Source organism: Bubalus kerabau, chromosome 5 (genome assembly GCF_029407905.1).
Source record: "Bubalus kerabau isolate K-KA32 ecotype Philippines breed swamp buffalo chromosome 5, PCC_UOA_SB_1v2, whole genome shotgun sequence".
In the NCBI taxonomy this organism is placed as follows: domain Eukaryota; kingdom Metazoa; phylum Chordata; class Mammalia; order Artiodactyla; family Bovidae; genus Bubalus; species Bubalus kerabau.
The window spans coordinates 128,106,277-128,123,975 of record NC_073628.1 but is presented as its reverse complement, the minus strand read 5'-3'; the positions used below and the strand labels follow the sequence as shown (position 1 = coordinate 128,123,975).

Genomic DNA, 17,699 nt, shown 5'->3' with positions numbered 1-17,699 from the left:
CAGTTACCTTTCACGCTTCCCTTCCCTACAACCAATGAATGATAATATCTTAAAGATTCGAACACTGCAACATCTCATATCTGTCTCCTTCTTCCACCTCAGGAACCACCACTCTAACACAGACCTCCATTTCCCCTCACCTGGGCTGCTGAAACACCACTCTGCACTACCCGCTACTCTTTCTAAAGCTGGACTTTGGCTATGTCATTCTCCAATTCAAAATCCTTTATTGTTCCCCATGGCTTTTTAAATTAAAATCAAACTCATCTTGGCTTTCAGTGTTTATTATCCTATGACCTCATCTACCTTCTACTTTCGTATGCTTTTTTTTACCCCTCCAGTAAAACTGCAATACTCCCTGTTGTCTGAATATGGCTTTTGTTTTCCAACCTATGTGCCTCAAATGGCTTCCTCCATTTGAAATACTTTCATCCATTTTCCATTTCCACTCATTAAGAGCCTATCCTTCAAGATCAACTTCAAATTTTACTTGCTTCAATAAGTCCACCGGAAGGTTCCCACCACTGATCTTCTATGCCCTGAATTACTAAACAATACCATTATTTTATGTCTGCCTTTTGCTATTCAATATGTTGACAACTCCCTAAGTCTGGGAAGTGTGTTTTTCATCTCTACCTCACCTGCAGCGCCTAGATCAATGCTCACATATAAAATGCACATAATTATTGAAAGTTTCTGAGCAAGTTTGGATGGAAGATGAGAAAGACAATAGAGAAATAGCTTCTGAAAGGGCACTATGTGAAGAAGTGACTTTACAGGGTCCTGGAGAACACTTTTACACACAGTTCGTAAGCTGAAGACTATAGCTTAGGACAAATATCTCGGCAATGGGTGGAAATCTGTACTGGGGGGAAAGGCGGGCCGGTCCAGAGCACTGGACCCACTTGGATGAAAACACGGTACTGGGAATTTTCAAGGAAGATGGCAGCATGAAACAGTTTGGGTGCTTGGGGATCTTGGGAGTGTCTTCAAGTCCTCGCATGCTCCAGGGCAGATAAGAGCACTGGATCAGAGAATTCTAGAATAGGCAAATGAGTTGGTGGTAAAATGAACTGCCTGTTTCACATTCTACATACTCTAAAGTATGTATGTTGTATGCAAACAGTAGCTCTGTTTTAGCCTTGTTTGGGTCTCTGTACACATGTGAAACTGTCAGTCAATTGCTCAATTAATCAGTAAATACTTCCTGAGTGCTTTCAGTATGCCAAGCATTGTGCTAGGTACTGGAGACAGGTGAATAAAACAGACAAAATGCCCTGCCCTCAAGGACCTTTTTAGTGAGAAGTGATAAATAGAATAAATGCATAAAATATAGAGCTTATTAGAGGGCAATAAATTCTCTGGATAAAAATAAGATATGGAGATGAAATATTAGAATTTTGAGCAGAGTGGTCAGGCTTTGTTAAGGTGATATCTGAGCAAAGACCTGGAAAAGGTAGAGCACTGATCCATGCATCTATCTGGGGAAGGAGTATTCCAGACAGAGGGGACAGCCAGTGCAAATGTCCTGAGGTAAGCGCAGGCCTGACATCCTGGAGCCAAAGTGGCTGGAGAGAGTGGGGTCACAGAAGTAAATGGAGACTTTCAGCCTGTGTAGGTCACCGTAAAGATGTGGTTTTTACATTGAGTGAAATGGAGAGCATTTAGGAAGAGTCTGAGCAAAAACTGACATCATCAGCAATTGGGCTGGGATTGAATATAGAAATGACAAAAGACTAAAGCAGGGAGACCAGGTAGGAAGCTACTGGAATCTCCCAGGCAAGAGTGACGATGGTGGCTTGGCCCGGGATGGTGGCAGCAGAGATAATGAGAAGTCATCAGAGTCTGTATGTGTGTGCTCAGTTGCTCAGTCACGTCTGACTCTTTTACGACCCATAGACTGTGGCCCGCCAGGCTCCTCTGTGCATGAAATTTTCCAGGCAAAAATACTGGAGTGGGTTGCCATTTCCTACTCCAGAGGATCTTCCCAACCCAGCAAGATCCCAACTCAACGTCTCTTGTGTCTCCTGCGTTAGCAGGCAGAGTCTTTACCACTGCACTACCTGGGAAACCTCTAGAAAAACATTAAAGCTAGAGCCTTAAGGATTTGGGGGTATATCAGATATAGGGTGCGAGGGAAAACAATGTCAAGGACGACTCCAAAGTTTAGTATGGTTTATTAACTGGAGTGGAGATTATTAAGGAAGGTGTAATTGGGGGAACGGAGACAATTAGGGATTTTGTTTTGGATCTGTAAATCTTCTGATGTCTTTAAACATCTAAGTGGAGTCTGGAGATCAAGCGAAAGATCTCAACTAGAGATCTAAATTTGTGAGTCATTAGAATGTAGACAGTATTTGAAACCTCAAGACTGAGGGTTTTCCACGCAAGAGTGGTTTCAAGAAGAGACAAGGTTCAATGACTGGACTTTCAGACGTCACAGAGAATCAGTAAAGGAGACTGAGAAGGAAGAACCAGTAAGGTGGGAGGAAAACCAGGTGTGTATGTTGTCCTGGAAATAGAATAAAAGTCTTGAAGGAAGACAGAGTGATCAACTTGTTCAAATGCTGTTGACAGGTCAAGAAAGTTGAGAACCAAGAAAAGCCCTTTGGATTTAGCAATGTGGACGTCACTGGTGTCATTGACACTGATAGTTTCAATGGAGCAAAGGGATAAGAAAGCCTAACTAGAAAGGGTTTGAGAATAAGAGAAGAGGAATTGGAGAGATTTAATATTAGATATCTCTTTTTGTAGTTAAAAAAAAATTGTACTTAAAAAATGCCAGTAATTCATACTTCTTATAACCCAAGTGGGCACTGTGTCCATGGTAATCTGAATATGTCAACTTTTACTTGAGAAATTCCCCTTTCAAATGACGAGTTTTTGAGAAATGAATTTCAGCAGTTTTAAGTCTGGCACTCTCTTTGTTCACTGAGAAAAAACAATCACTGTCTTCAGTGAATTTGCAGCTCAAGATATTTTAAGTTTCATAATCAAACTTCTGTCTTGGAACTTCATACACACACACACACACACCCATCCAAGAATGATGACATCATAGCTCTCAGGTTGAATATTTCAACTCATAAATTACATTCACTCATCCAAATATTTCATTATTGATTTATAGCGAGTCCTTTCCTTGTGCCATAGCCACCACTTACTCACTTTAAATTTTTAAATGATGTCTCTCGTTCCATGGACATTTGACTGCCTCCTCTACTTGTAGACACTAGTTCATGTTGTCAACAGTTGAGCACCAAATCTCGACTAACATTAAGCCTGAGATTAAAAGGAGACCAGGGAAAGCTTTCAGTAAAACGTGCTAACCTAACATATCTGAACAAGACAGGGTCAAGTTCATACTCAGAACCACAAGGGTACTGTGAAGTAAAATGATTTCATACTTCTGTTATGATGTCATTTTTTATAACATTAAAGCCAAGAGTCCTCCCCACCCAAGGGCAATGCCAGTTTCCCAGAAGGCTCATTTCTCAGAGCCCAGGCTCCAAAGATGCCAGTGCAACCCATGCTGATTCTTAGGTCTCGTGTTATTTCTCAATTTTATGCTTAATTTGCTCCTTTTGGTTTTATGCATTTTGACGCAGCCAAGGGTATGTGGGGATTTCCCCATAGTCCTTTAAATGCTATAAAACTTTAATATAGCGAGATAAAAACAATAATAAGCCATGCCTCCAAGCCCTCACATTTAGTTCTTTGAGTTAGACACTGATTTAGATTTTCAAGTACTTGCACTGCTTTAAATGCTCTTGTGTCTTTCCTTACCCTCTATCCCCTCTGAAATGAAAATTACATTTTTACCCATAGAATGTTTACAATTCTTAAATTATCATCATAATGGCCTTTACATGCATCACCCAATGCAATTTAATCTGGTTCAGGATAAAGCCAAGATGGATGCCCAATTCCCAGTTTTAGGCTTGCAACTCTGAAACATCTTTTGGAAAAAAATGAAATAGTGCTCCTGAAAGTCTGTTGAGTTAGTCTGTTTTCAGCATAATTGCCTTCTCTCAGCTTCCTAATACCCTTAAAACCTCTGAGAGTCTTTAATGTACAAAGTTCAACAAAAATACCTTCAAAGCAGATTAGTTCTAATTATGTTTAATATTTGTTTGCTGCTTTATTGAATAAACTACATTTGCTTTAAGAAAAAAAAATTCACTTAACTGCACGTCAGTCACCCAAATTTTAAGCATAGGAATGAAATGGAAAACATTTATTACACAAATTTAATTACAATTCTAAGAAATAAACATGCAAATTAGATAGGGTTCAATTTGCAGATGCTAATCCTCATCCTTGATCTTGTTCCTTTCCTCCCTGATTTTCAGTCTGTGCCTCTTCTTGATTCCTAGGGAGCCAGGCAGCAAGAGGTTTGGTTTTTCACAGTCGGAGGATCACTGTTTTAAAGAAGTGTTATATTTAGCACATCTGGCATAGTAGCAGTAAACAAACATTATAGTCTTTGTAACACTTTTGCGCAGGTGCCTTCCCCCCCATTTTATTAGGTCTCTGCCTTCTAAGCCTCTGCGTTCATTGCACCTGAAATGACCCATCTCGACTATGGAGGGGTCCCTAGACAGAAGTTATGAATTAATGTTTCAAAAAAACAAACTCCAGTGGAGCCCAATATAGAGGAAAATTACTATTTGCAAAATAATGTGATTCCGGGGCTTATTCTCTTGACCAAGAACAACCTCCTTTATTACTTTTTTTAAAAATTTATTTCCTGGAGGTTTTCCCTGGAGGCTCACCCACCCAGAAAGAGTTGCCAATTCCAGTTGCAGTCGGACCAAGGTTGCTTTTTTGATACACTACACACACACAGCTCCGGCGGGGAACTGGCGGGGGCGGGCGGCGAGGGGAGAAGAACTGCTCGGGTCCTGCAAACACAGCTGTTTCTCATCTCCGTTTGCTGTGGCAAAGGAGAAGAAAGTCTTTTGCAAAGGGTGGGAAAGGCGCAGAATCTTTTTTTTTTTAATCACACGCATACACAACAACAACAAAAGTAAACCAAATTTTTTAAAAAGAGAGAAGACATCTCAGAAGGTTGCAGGGTGAATATATTCTTCGGCTGCAGCCGAACCCCCCAGGGCGAAGGGGCCGGAGCCCGGGAGCGCGTGGGGTCGGGGCTGCGGGCTGGAGCTGGGCCCGCGTGTCCCCGGGCACCGGGAGGGGAGGGGAGGGGAGGGGAGGGCGGGAAGGAGGGAAGGAGGCAGGGGGCGGGCTGGGGTGGGGGCGAGGGGAGGGCGCCCCGTGTGCTGCCTGAGGAGCAGCGGCGGCGGCGGCGGCGGCGGGAGGGAGGGAAGGAGGGAGGCGAGCGGGCGCGCTTGTCATGTTGCCTCGCTCACCCTGGGGGCATCGTGCAGAACCTCTCCTCGGAAATCCACGGGGAAATGGCAAACAGGATTGACGGGTTTCACACGCTCCTCGCTAGACAGAGCCGCTCATTACCATAACCGTCTGCAGCGACGGCGGCGCGGCGCCCCAGTCGCGGCGGCGGGACCTGCCGGGACCCTCGCCCGCCGCGCACCCGCGGCCGCCACCAGCACCAGCACCCGCACCCGCACCCGCGCCTCCCTGGACCGGGCCGGGCCCCGCACGCGCGGAGTGTGCACCGGCGGCCGGGCTGGCGCCGAGCCCGGAGCGGGCCAGCAGCAGCTCGAGCGCCGCGGCCGCCACCGCCTCCCGGCTGACCCCGCGGTAAGAGCCGGGCTGGGCGCGGGCGGCGGGCGGCGGCCGGGGGCGGAGAGGCCGGGCCGGGTTGGAGGGCGACGGCCGGTCCCCTCCGGCGTCTGCGGTCGTGGACCGGCTCCCCCGCGCCCCCAGCCGGCCCGGCGATCGCCGAGTGGGCGCGCACCGGCCGGAGCGGGACCCGGGCGGTCGGTGGAGGGGGTGGAGGGGTGGAGGGGTGGAAGAAGGGGAGAAGCCGGAGAGCCTCTGCGCGCGGAGGCGGCGCGGGCTTTTCTCCGCGGGGCTGGCGTGCGCCGCGGAGCCTGTACCCGGGCGGGAGCGGCCGCCGCCTGCGCGCGCACCGAGCCGACTCTAGGGGCCGGTGGGGACCGCGGCTCCGATGACACCCTGGGGTCCTCAGTAGCCGCTTAGTCGCCTATCCCCGGGTGCAGAGTCAGTAGGAGGCATGCCCCACCACCACCACCCCCAAGGTCTGGATATCGCCGCGGCGGTTGGCAGGTGGGGAGGGAAGGACGGTGGATGTCAAGAGCGCGCGTTTGCAAGAAAAAGGAAGAGCTGCAAGAGCTGACACCTTCTGTCCCCCCACCCCCCGCCACCTCCGCCCGCGCACCCTCCCCAGCAGCCGGGCCGCGCTGCGGGCGGCGGCGGCGGCTCCTCTGTCCTCAGCTCACCTCCCTGGCGGGCCCGGTTGCTGCCCGCCTGGTCCACGCCTCCGCCTCTCTCCTCCCTTCCTCCCCTCCCGCCTCCGCGGCCCTAGCAACTTTCCGGAGTGTGCCCGGCCGGGACCGCAGAGGCGGCGGGGGGCGGGAGGAGGAGGGGGGAGAGGCGGCCGCGCGAGCCGAGGGTGCTGCGGGCCGGGCGGGAGGCGCTGGCCGAGTCCCGGCCGCTCGGGTCCCGCGGAGGCGGAGGGCGCTCCCGCAGCCCCGGGGCTCCGGGCAGGTTTGGCCGGCGAGGGAAGGGAGGGCCGGGCAGGCATCTGCTGCGGGCTGGAGCGCGGGCCGGGGCCAGCCTCGCCAGAGCCCTGCCAACCGCCGTGAGTCATTTCCTTGGAATCCTACCTTTGGTGTTTATTTCCCTTAGAAGGAAACTTGGTTTAAAAAAAAAAAAGAAGAAAAGAAAGAGTAATCATAGCTCTTATTCTTCAGGAGAGGCGCACGGCTCCAGCACCGCGGAAAGACAACTTGCCTTTGTTCCCAGACACTTGGGGTGGTGTTTACTTTCTCCCGCGGCCGAGGGCCGGCGGAGCTCTGCCGGCTTTCCCCCGAGAGGGGCTTGGGCTGGGGCCCCCGACCCCCGGGGGTGTGTCACTGTGGGGACTCGGACATCGGCTGCTGCCCGCCTGCAGGGGGTGGGTCTCCAAACCTCAGACCCCAGTCCTGGGCGTGGGATGGGGAGACCTGGCACCCCGGGCTGGGCTTGGACCCCCGGGTCCCCCAACCTCATCCCCCTCTGGTTTGGCACCCCCATTCCCAGCCGCAGGATCAGACCTAAATCTCTTGGCCTTTCAAAGCAGCAGCTGAAAAATGTATTTCCCAGGGCAGACAGGTGTACTGCAGAGACTGGTAGAAAAGCGACATCTGCCTATTTGGAAGGGTTGAAAGATTTTTATTCCACTCACCCAGACCCTGCCACCACCAACCCAAGCTGTTGATAGCTTGTTAGGGACAATGTCAGATCAAGGGCTTGATTCCACCTGGGCAGGATATCTAAGACTGACAACCTCAAAGATATATTGAAAATATCAGCTCTTTTATTTCTGTGCTTTTCAGTATTGGAGTTAGACCTCTGAACTGCTCTAATGCTCTTAATAAAATGTTTTCCAATGATGGATGAGAGGGATGGGGTGGGCAAAGAATGACTGAGATCCCCTGTTGGATGGCAGGCATCACTGAATCTGCAGCTATCCTGTCCTCTGTGCCAGCCACTCCTATTAGCATCATAATGGCTCCAAGGAGAGAAGAAGCCCAAATCATCTGGAAGAACCATAGTGTGTAAAACCGTCTGGTAACTTTACTGTGAACATTTGCTCGCAAAACTTGACACTTTAGCCCTGGGCCTTTGGGGAATGCTTGAGCTGTCATTCTGCTACCTTGGCTGACAAAGCAGACATGCAGGAGCCTGAGGAGAAAAGATTAACGGCTTTCTAGTTTTTATTTTTTAAACCCTCTTATAGAAAAAACACACTTTTAACACCTTTCTTTTGCATCCACTCACCTCTGATGTTAAAAAAACAAAATCTACCATAAATGTGCATCTCTGTGACTTTATCTAGTATTCACAGCTCATACATTTGTGAATTTCAACTTCTGAACTCAGTAGCAGAATTACAATGTAAATCTCACTTGAGAAAAAAATGACAGTTCGGATGTGTACACAAAATACAAATAAAACGATCATGTGATATCATGGCTTACTGCCCCATTCTCCAATTCTTCATGAACATTGAACTTGCCTCCTTAATTTGCTAACATCCCAGTGTAAGTTCTAAATCGACAGGAAGACTCGATTGCAAAATTTCCTCCCCGCTCCCAAATAATTCCAACTCGTTTATGTTTTATTCAGACTTTAATATAAAGAACTTGTGGAACTCAGCCTCTCCAGTTGAGGATTTTGTGTGTAAAAGTTTCCCATTCAAAAAAAAAAAAAAAAAAAAAACTTACTGAAACTAGATAGTATAAAAGAAAGAAACAGCCAAGATAAAAACTATTATGCCATGATTCAAGCTCAGATGCATAAGAGTAGAATTTCATGTGCCGGAAACAATGCTAACAAATAGAAACACTGAAATCCTTAACCAAAAAACTATACAAGGATAAGTCATTAAAATATAAACAAACTCTTACTAACATAAAACAGCACAGGGCCCATATAATGTCCTATTAAACAAAGGTAATTGCTGCTAGGGGCCTGCAAATGTTTCTGTTGTCTTACAGGGTATGGATTTGTCAACCTGCTTTAGTTTATATGTAATAAAATTTCCACATAGGCAAAAAACATGGATCTTATTCCCAGAATCCAACACAAAAGTAAGTGTAACTTTCAAGCGAGAAAATAACTGTTGCAGTCAATGAGACAGGGCTATGGACTCTGAGAAAAAGCTCTATAATTCTTGTGCTCCTGGCAGGGGCATTTCCTGATAAAAATTGTCTCTTAGAATAAGGTAAGAAATTGGACCATTTCATGAGAGTCTTCCAGGGAACAGATAGTCATGAGGCTTGATACCTTGTTTGGATGCTGAGTTTGAGCATCCATTCTATTGGGCGATAGAATGGCTTAGTTTGTGAAATCAGTGTGATCTAAATTTCTTGATTGATGACTCAAAGAACAGAATAAATGGTGTGTCCGAACTTTTTTTTTTTTTCTTGAAATAAGGTTTTCCAACAAGTCCTTGCTGCCACTTTTAAAAGAAAAGGGTAGGTAGTTCAGACAGGGAGGCCTGGCTTGCTGCAGTCCATGGGTCGCAAAAAGTTGGACACGACTTGGCGACTGAACAACAACAAAGGTGGTTTAGTGGCCTAAATCAGCTGGGTCCTCTGACCCAGCCACTGACCTGGACATGTCCCCTGTATGTCAGAAGGCCGGGCTTCCTTCTTCAGTGAGGTTGGGAAAGAATTTCGGGTCTCAGGGAGAAACCTGGGTGGTGGATGGAGTCACTGCTGCCAAGAGCTTCTCGCGTAGCCAGAAGGACATTTCCGCTCAAGCTATTTCCCTTTCGCCTGGTGCCTTTCCTCCTTTACCTGGAAGTGGACCCTTGTTTTAACATGTAGGTAATAATAGTCTCCTGAAAGACAACAGTAGATTACCCTTACCCCCCAAACATTACAGGCTGTATAATTTGGAGAAGAAAGCAAGAACTAGACCCTTAGCGTCTTTCAAAGACAAATCAGTCTTCAAGAAAGCAGACTTGACATCACTCTTTGTGACCGTTCTTTAAACGGCACAGTGAGATAGTGGAGGTTTGGGTCTCAAAGGAATCGGGCGGTTAATAAGGCACTGAGGCTGCTGGCTGTCACCACTGATCTATGGCCCCGAGGCCTTTTGGTTTCTTCCCCCTTGCACTCACTCTGGACCCCACCTCAAGCCCTACTTAGGACCAGGTAAAGACACTGAGCCCCCAGGGGAACAGCCCTACCACCCCAGGTGCAAAGCAGCCCAGGGTGCATCTTAAGAGCAGAGAGGTCTCCCAGTCTCCCCGCAGACCCTGGGGAAGGGCGTGAACTGCCCAGGAGGGCAGTGGTGTGCTGCTTCTTGGAAAGTTTCTGCCTTGCGTCTGAGCTTTGCGGTGTAGAGTTGTCGGCTGCCTCTGGCCCTGAAGCCCTGGCTCCTGTTTAATATTCCGCCTGCTCCGTGGATGTTGTGCTTGGCTCCTGTGGGACTGCAACTCACGGCTGGAAACTGGAGCCAATTTTCTGTCTTCATCTCTCAGTGTTTTGACTGGAGGCAGATCCAGTTCAGGCCGATCAGGGCTGGTGGAAACAACTACCAAGTGTGTCTCTGTCTGCTTCGCTTTGGGAGAAGAAAGTGGAGGGAGCCCCAACATGTTGTAGAGGAACTGGCCCTGCGGAAACCGAGGAAGAGGGGGCCACGGGCAAGTGGAACAGACCAAACCTGAGAGCATCAGATGGAATTCCGCTGAAGATTCCTGCCTCCCCCAGCCTTTTCTTTTGATTGATTAGTGGATTTCATCAAAGGAGACTCTCAGGGGACTTGACTAGAAAATTGATTTTGCCTTATTAATAGAAAGGAAGCGGCAAGGGTTTTGGCCTTGCCTCTTAGGGGTACATTTTCTGCGGGAAGGTCAGGAGGAAAATGTGTTTAGAAGGCAAGGCAGCTGTCTGGAAGAGGGCTGAGGGGAATCTGAGAACAATAAGAAATGGGGTTTTAAAGATCCGCCCATGAAATGCAGATTGCTGAACACAGAGGCTGAGCTAATAGCTGCAAGAGAGTTTACTGAGATTTTTCTTTGGAAAAAAAAAAATGTTTCAGGGCAAAGAGGAGGAGCAAGAAGTAAAAGTTTCCCAAAGCAAAGGAAGGAAGATGCCAAAGCCGTGCTCTGGCTTGCTCTTGATTAGGGCTCTTTTCTTTTTTTTGTTTTCTTTTTCTTTTTTCAGATCTGAGGCTGTCAGAGATGACTCTGGTTCTGTCCATGAATAGATTCTGCGAGCCCATTGTCTCGGAAGGAGCTGCTGAAATTGCTGGGTACCAGACACTATGGGAGGCTGACAGCTACGGAGGCCTGAGCCCCCCGGGGCCGGCTCAGGCTCCCCTGCAGGGAGACCGGGGAGCCGGTCCCCCCCTGGCAGGTACTGCCTTTGACCTTTCCCTGCTGCCCTCTGTGGCCAGACTGGTAGATGAGGGTGGTGTCTGGGGTGCCCTCCTGAGCTGAGAGTGCTCCAGGGACTCCAATGTCCCAAGGAAAGGACCAGGAGTGGTGTTAATTGCATGCAGACCTGAGTTTCCCTGTGCTGCTGCTTCAGGTAAAAGTCAGGCATTTGTATTTTTAAGAGACCCAAAGCAGATCTTGAAACTCTTCAGTCTGAGTTTCAATTTTCTACTCTCTGGAACTGTATGGATCTCTCAGTGCTACACAAGCCCTAGGTGGGCTTGACAATGAAATCTTTATCCCATGAGACATAAAGGAATGTGCCCTTTGGGCCAGCAGCTATGTGGCTCTTCTTTTTATTAAGCACACAATTGTCTTTGGTATTATAGGTAAAAAAAATTTGTAAGCCCAGAAAAAAATATGTTCTCCCTGATTCATTATTCCTATGCTCTAAGGTGAGTTCCTTTGGATTTTTGTGTGCTACTAGATTGGAAAAAAAGCCAAAACCTAAAATGAAAACAAGTACTTGGTGATGTCAGATTTGCTAAAAAGGAGTAAAAGCTTGGTCTTTGAAAATTAGACCCTATTTTTATTCATGGTTGATATGTTGGATTTTTGAGAGCAAAGAGGACTTTTGTTACCCTGAAGTTTAATTTTAAATGAAAAAAATTTGAATTTCATATTTTGAAAGAAGGGATATTATAACTCCAGTGTGCAGATAATCATTTGTTTACTTACTAAGAGCCAGTAATATTTAAAAGTTGTTCAGTTATTAGTGCTTACAGTTAAAGATACATACATTTGAAAAATGGTGTTATCATGAATTTAAGTAAATAATCTGAATAAATACCAATATTATTTCAGTTATTACAATACTTCCCTTTTTGAATTTTGCTGTTTGCCTGTGCATAGAATTACGATTCTGAATATTTTGTAAATGCTAAAATATGTCATTTTCCTCTATAATTGTCTAGAAATCCTTGCCTGGCCTGGGTCACAGGATTCCTCATGATAGCAACTATTAAGACTAATGTTTATTTTTAATCACCACATGTACAGACAAATACGTAGCCAAGTTATCTTCTAGAAGACAAGGAAAGAAAAGCATTTTGTTTGGAGAACCTCTGGCAAACCGCATGTCATTTGTCATATCTGATTTATTACCACAGGATCACATTACAGGGGAATTTCAAATCCTATAACAACATCCAAGATCACATACTTTAAGAGGAAGTATGTGGAAGAAGAGGATTTTCACCCACCACTCAGCAGCTGTAGCCATAAAGTATGTTTTTTTAATAGTCATTATTTTTATTAAGAGTTTAAGATACTTAGTAACAGTTGCTTGATCCATTTCCAGAAATGAAAGTGTTCCACCCAAGCAATGAAAATGAGCCACTTCTCAGCAGAGCCAGATTAATCGTTGTCACTTTTTGGGGTCCTGTGTTATTTTTCACAAGTATTTGAAGAAAGAGCCAGCAAGAACTCCTTTGTCCAGAAATAACAGAATTATATAATCCAAGAAATGCCTTTTTTTTTTACTAATGATTTCATTTTTCTCACGTTGCGTTAAGGGTTCATGGTAACTGGAGCTTTCACATGTGCAGAAATGCACTTGTTCTTCCCAGACCTGCTCCCCGTCTCTGAGCTCAGGCTCCCGTGGCCAGTGCCACCTGTGTGCCCACATGGGGATAGTCACCCAGGGCTTTCCTGACCTCTCAGAGGTGGACTCCCTGTCCTTTGAATGTGTGCATGAAAGTAGAAGTGTCCTTCATGGTATGTTTATTACATATGTTTTGTTTGTGAAAATATATAATTCATTCCCAAGAGAAAAACCAAAGCTAACTTTTTTTGCATGAATAAGAAGGAAATGACAGGATTGGGAAAGCACACAGAAGTCTAAAACTGGCTGTCTAAGCTTTTAAAATACCAGTGCCTTTTCCTATGGTTACCTTCTTTCAGAAACTATCTGCTAACTTAGTGGAGGAGAGGATAACCCAGGCCATAGTTGTTGGAAATGCAGAGAGGATATTTAATTTTTTTCTAATTCATCTTCCTGTCTTCTCACTCCATCGCCCCCCCTCCCCTCCAGCCTTTAGATGTTGCTCTGACCCTGCTCATAAAAGGACATCAGCATGCATTGGCAGGTGCTGGGCTTTTCTGTGTATGTGTAGTTCCTGCCTTTGGTCAGCTTGGGCTGGTTTAATTCACAGCTCCTGAGGTTAGCTTTTTTTTTTTTAATGAGCTGGAAGAGCTGGGCCCCAGGACAGAAGCATTTTATGTCCATTTTGGTTTCTCTGTTGTGGCTGTAGCAGTCTTCCAAACTGCTGCCAGTTTGTGCCAACCATCACACAGTAATGGCATCACACAACCTGCGAGCGAGTCCTCCGATTTCCGTTCTGCATCTCTCCTGCCCAATTCCAGAAAAAGCTTACTGTGGCCCTGCAACCAGCAGTTCCCTTTAGGGTTTGAGCCTCTTTCATTATTTTCGTCCCTCTATCAGGCAAAGATAATTGCAAGAATGAAACCCAGAGAAACAGCACAGGCAGCGTGAGCTCATGCTCCTTGATGTCTCACCCAGGGTTTGAAATATACTTATGATGACCTGCAACTTGGCGTCTTCTAAAAAACATTTATTGACGTAGAATGAATGAGTATGTGTGTGTGCATGTATATTTGTATACACACACATAAAGGCCCAGAGTTTCCCAGGTGGCGCTAGTGGTAAAGAACCCACTTGCCCACACAGGAGACATAAGAGACGCAGGTTCGATCCCTGGGTCAGGAAGATCCCCTGGAGGAGGGCATGGCAACCCACTCTAGTATTCTTGCCTGGAGAATCCCATGGACAGAGGAGCCTAGCGGGCTATGATCCAGAGGGTTGCAAAGAGTCCATAGGGATGCCCAGAGTCAGACAGGACTGAAGCGACTTAGCACACACATTAAGGCCCAAGTGTCATAAGAGTCCAGCTTGATAAATTTCACAAAGTGTGAAATAGGCATGTAACTGGCATCCAGATTAAGAAACAATGTAATGAGCAACTTAGAGCCTCCCCAGTGTCCCTCTCTAGTCACTGTTTCTCAGCTCTCCAAAGAAACTCCTCCTCACTTCTAACAGCATAGGTTAGTTTTGTGCATTTCGCCATTCCCCTCACTGCATCATAAAAGAGCGGACATCCTGACCTGTCCCTGCGGAGGTCTGAGTTGTGGCTGCATTTCCCAGTGCTCAACATCACCAGTCAGTCTGCTGGGAAGGGGAGACGTTAGCAGCCCCCAGGAGAGCATTGCTAAATGAACCCGAGGGAAACCAGACCACAGCATCCCCAGGCCCAGAAACTGCCAAGAGAGAAATGTGCTGGGATGATATTTTAATAAAGGCCACTTCCTAAGCTTTCTCTTCCCTTTTTGATTTTTAGACCATCTCAATCTTTGAGGAGCGAGCCCACATCCTTTATATGTCCTTAGAAAAGCTAAAGTTTATCGATGATCCTGAAGTGTACCTCCGAAGATCTGTCCTTATAAACAATCTGATGAAAAGGATCCATGGAGAAATTATCATGCAGAATAACTGGTGCTTTCCTGCCTGCTCTTTCAATGGCGCCTCTGCCCAGGAGTGGTTTATGGCTCAAGACTGTCCTTACCGGAAACGACCTCGGATGGCCAAAGAGGAGTGTGAAAAGTTTCATGCCTGCTGCTTGTACCAGGAATGTGGTGGTCACTACCTAAATTTACCCCTTTCTGTCAATGCTAACGTCGGAAGTGCCTCCACCACTGCCTCCTCTTCCTCCCCCTCCTCGTCTTCCTCCTCCTCTCCCCCTCTGCCTTTACCGAGCTGTTCCCAGCAGGTGGATTTTGATATAGGCAGTGCACCTGTTTACAAGGGTGATGGCCAGATACCTGCCAGTGAAATCTTTGTTACTAGTGTCCGGTCACTTGGTGTTCAAGAAAAGGCCAAATTAAATGATGAGAAAGTAAACGATGATACCAACAGGGATGGTGGTCCCCTGAGCCATGGACCTGTGGGCAACGACCTTGCTTTTGAGGGCAAAGGCCAATTTTATGATTATTTTGAGACTGGATATAACGAAAAAAGCAATGTAAGTGAGTCTTGGAAAAAGTCCTTAAGGAAAAAGGAGCCTTCACCGAGTAACAAACTGTGCTGCAGCAAAGGCAGTAAAATATGAGCCATCTTCTCCCGCAAACTTTGAAGCATGCACAGCATGATCAATTAGCTCTCATAAATTTTATTTTGAATGGATTTTATAGTTTTGTACAACTGACAATTATGCCATGAACATGCCATGTCGTTTAAATGCCTGGAGAGCAGATTGCATAAAACATCTGTATTGTAGGCATCGGCAAGCTACTCATAAATGTGGTGACGTTACCGAGAAGACAGTTGACTTAACACTTAAACGTAAATCTTAGTTTTCTTACCAAGAAGATCAGCAGATCAGACTGGGGGACAGTGTGCCCTTGTGCTATTTCCACGACCCGCAAGGAGCCTGTCACTAGCGAGGAGCCTTCCACCTGTTTGCCAGTTAATTAGGTAGTTATTTGGTAAGCAAATCAATATAACCAGCAAAGGATGTCTGCTGCTTCTCTATGATACAATATTTTTTTTCTGAATAAAAGACTGAGGACAGGGAGCTAGAAGAAACGGCTTCCTGGTGCTGTTAAATATTTGGATTCAGCCGTCTTGTGTGACAGAGGGAAATAGGATAGGAGGAAATGAAACACCTGACCAGGGGCAACAATCAAAGATATGAATAGAGGGTGATCCCTGCAAGTTCCTGGCTTGCCTGTGATGGGTGATGAGGCTTTTAGAAAGGTGTTATACAGGGCGATTTTTGGTGCCTTACTTTATCTTAATTTTTGCCAATGTGAAAATTAAGGATAAATCAAGAGTACAGCAGGGATTTAACAAACAGGAAAAAAAATACAAACACAGGGTGGATCAATATTGTTTGGAAATCTTTAACGTCGAACTATTGCGTTCAACTTTTGATTCAACATCTCTATTCTTCCTTTATTTTTTGATGCCCAATTGCTTTTGGATTTGGCATTTTTAGAAAGGGATGGAGGAAACAATAGAGAGAGCTGTTAGAGACCAGCACTAGCTGCTCAAGCTTTTCTATGGCAACGGTCTGTTGCTGGGGTTTGGGTTTTCTGGGTTTTGGGTTGTTTTGTTTTCTTGTCCAATGAAGTTCATGAACCAGTAGCATGCATCATACTTTAATCTGTTTTGCATCATTTCACTCGTTTAGATTATAAAAGCATGTGGTTTTTTATATATGACTTTTGCTGTTGATTACGAAGCACAATGTTAATACACGATGTGGTGATCAATAAGGTTTTAAAGAATGTAAAGATTTTTGTTTGGGGAAAGTTATTTTGGAGAAATGGGACTCAGTCGGCAAAAGCTCCTATGTATTTGGCCAACATTTTTCTCAGTCGTTTTTTTTCACGTGTACATTGGCAAGAGTGTTCAGAAGGGCCCCTCTAACCATCCTTCCTTCCATGCCAGCTAACTCCTCCTGCTAAACTCTATTTCCATTTCCGAGGTTACTGACTGACTTGGGCCTCCTTACACAATACTTCACGGGAACCAAATTCCAAATGGAGGAAATAAATTGAGTCCTCCCCGTTTCTCCAAGATAAAGCTTTTTTTATTATTGCTATTAATATTAAATATAGGTCTCATTCATACAGTGTATGAGTAGGATCGTCATTTGGACAATGTCCACAAGGACCAATTTTTAAAACCCGTTCTTGTGTTATGGCTGAATAGTCTCGTGATGTTTTGTCCTTTATTTTCAATATTTGATAAACATTTGATGTTGAAAACTTAGATGATAGATGCTTGTATATGAATGTGTTGTAATAAAGTGAGGTTTTCTTGATATATATTTATTAAAATGATCAAAATTCATTCCGATGTTCGTATTTTAATGACTGTTGGCTGTTTCTCTTTTCCGTTGCTTGTTCTCCTTTAGAAGAAAAACTCAAAGTCGCTAGAAACGGTCATGGACAGTGGCCACACAGGCATTTTCAGAGTGAGAGAGTGCTTTTTGAGAGGCCCATCCAACAGGTGTTTTAGAATGGTCCTAGTTTGTAGGTTTCGATTTCTGTTGATTTAAGAGCATCATGTTAATATATGACGTGGTTGGTGATGGATAAGGTTTTATCTTAAAGGATCTGAAGATTTTTTGGCTTTTGTGAAGTTTCTGAAAAAAATAGCATAATGTGAAGTCATAAATATTGAATCCTAACTGATTCCTTTTGAATTGTCAGATTGTCAATTGACAGTTGTCATCTATAAGTGGTTCAAACAGCTGTGGAGGTATTCCATTTAATTCTGTATTATTGTTATTCTTAGAGGCCAATATTGCACTTGATGAAAGAGGCAAGCTTGGAACTTCCCAGGTGGTCCAGTGGTTAAGACTGTGCTTCCATTGCAGGTGTGAGGGTTCAGTCCCTGGTGGGGGAACTAAGACCCTGCATGCCACCTGGAGCGGCCAAAAATATCTTTTTAAAGGGAGTGGGCAAGCTAGTTGGAAAGTAATTTGCCAAAAGCAGCATTCTTATGAGCATACTACATCTTGGAAATTTGAATATGAAAGAAAGGACTTTTGTTTTTAAACCGCACCCCCGCCTCCAG

At 45.5% G+C, this 17,699-nt stretch overlaps 2 protein-coding genes across 2 annotated transcripts; one reads left to right on the top strand and one right to left on the bottom strand.

Annotated features, from left to right (window-relative positions):
- Positions 1 to 3,157: 3,157 nt before the first annotated feature.
- On the bottom strand, positions 3,158 to 6,757 carry LOC129654324 (basic proline-rich protein-like). Its single transcript, XM_055583811.1, has 3 exons — positions 6,387 to 6,757; positions 5,373 to 5,454; positions 3,158 to 4,421 (listed from the first exon to the last, which is right to left on the bottom strand). The coding sequence occupies exons 1-3, from the start codon at positions 6,755 to 6,757 to the stop codon at positions 4,419 to 4,421; spliced, it is 456 nt and encodes a 151-aa protein (XP_055439786.1). The 3' UTR covers positions 3,158 to 4,418.
- Positions 5,360 to 16,889, top strand: SERTAD4 (SERTA domain containing 4). Its single transcript, XM_055583088.1, has 4 exons — positions 5,360 to 5,724; positions 10,827 to 11,018; positions 12,208 to 12,323; positions 14,455 to 16,889. Exons 2-4 carry the CDS (start codon positions 10,844 to 10,846, stop codon positions 15,220 to 15,222), a joined length of 1,059 nt encoding a protein of 352 aa, XP_055439063.1. The 5' UTR covers positions 5,360 to 5,724; positions 10,827 to 10,843; the 3' UTR covers positions 15,223 to 16,889.
- Positions 16,890 to 17,699: the final 810 nt, after the last annotated feature.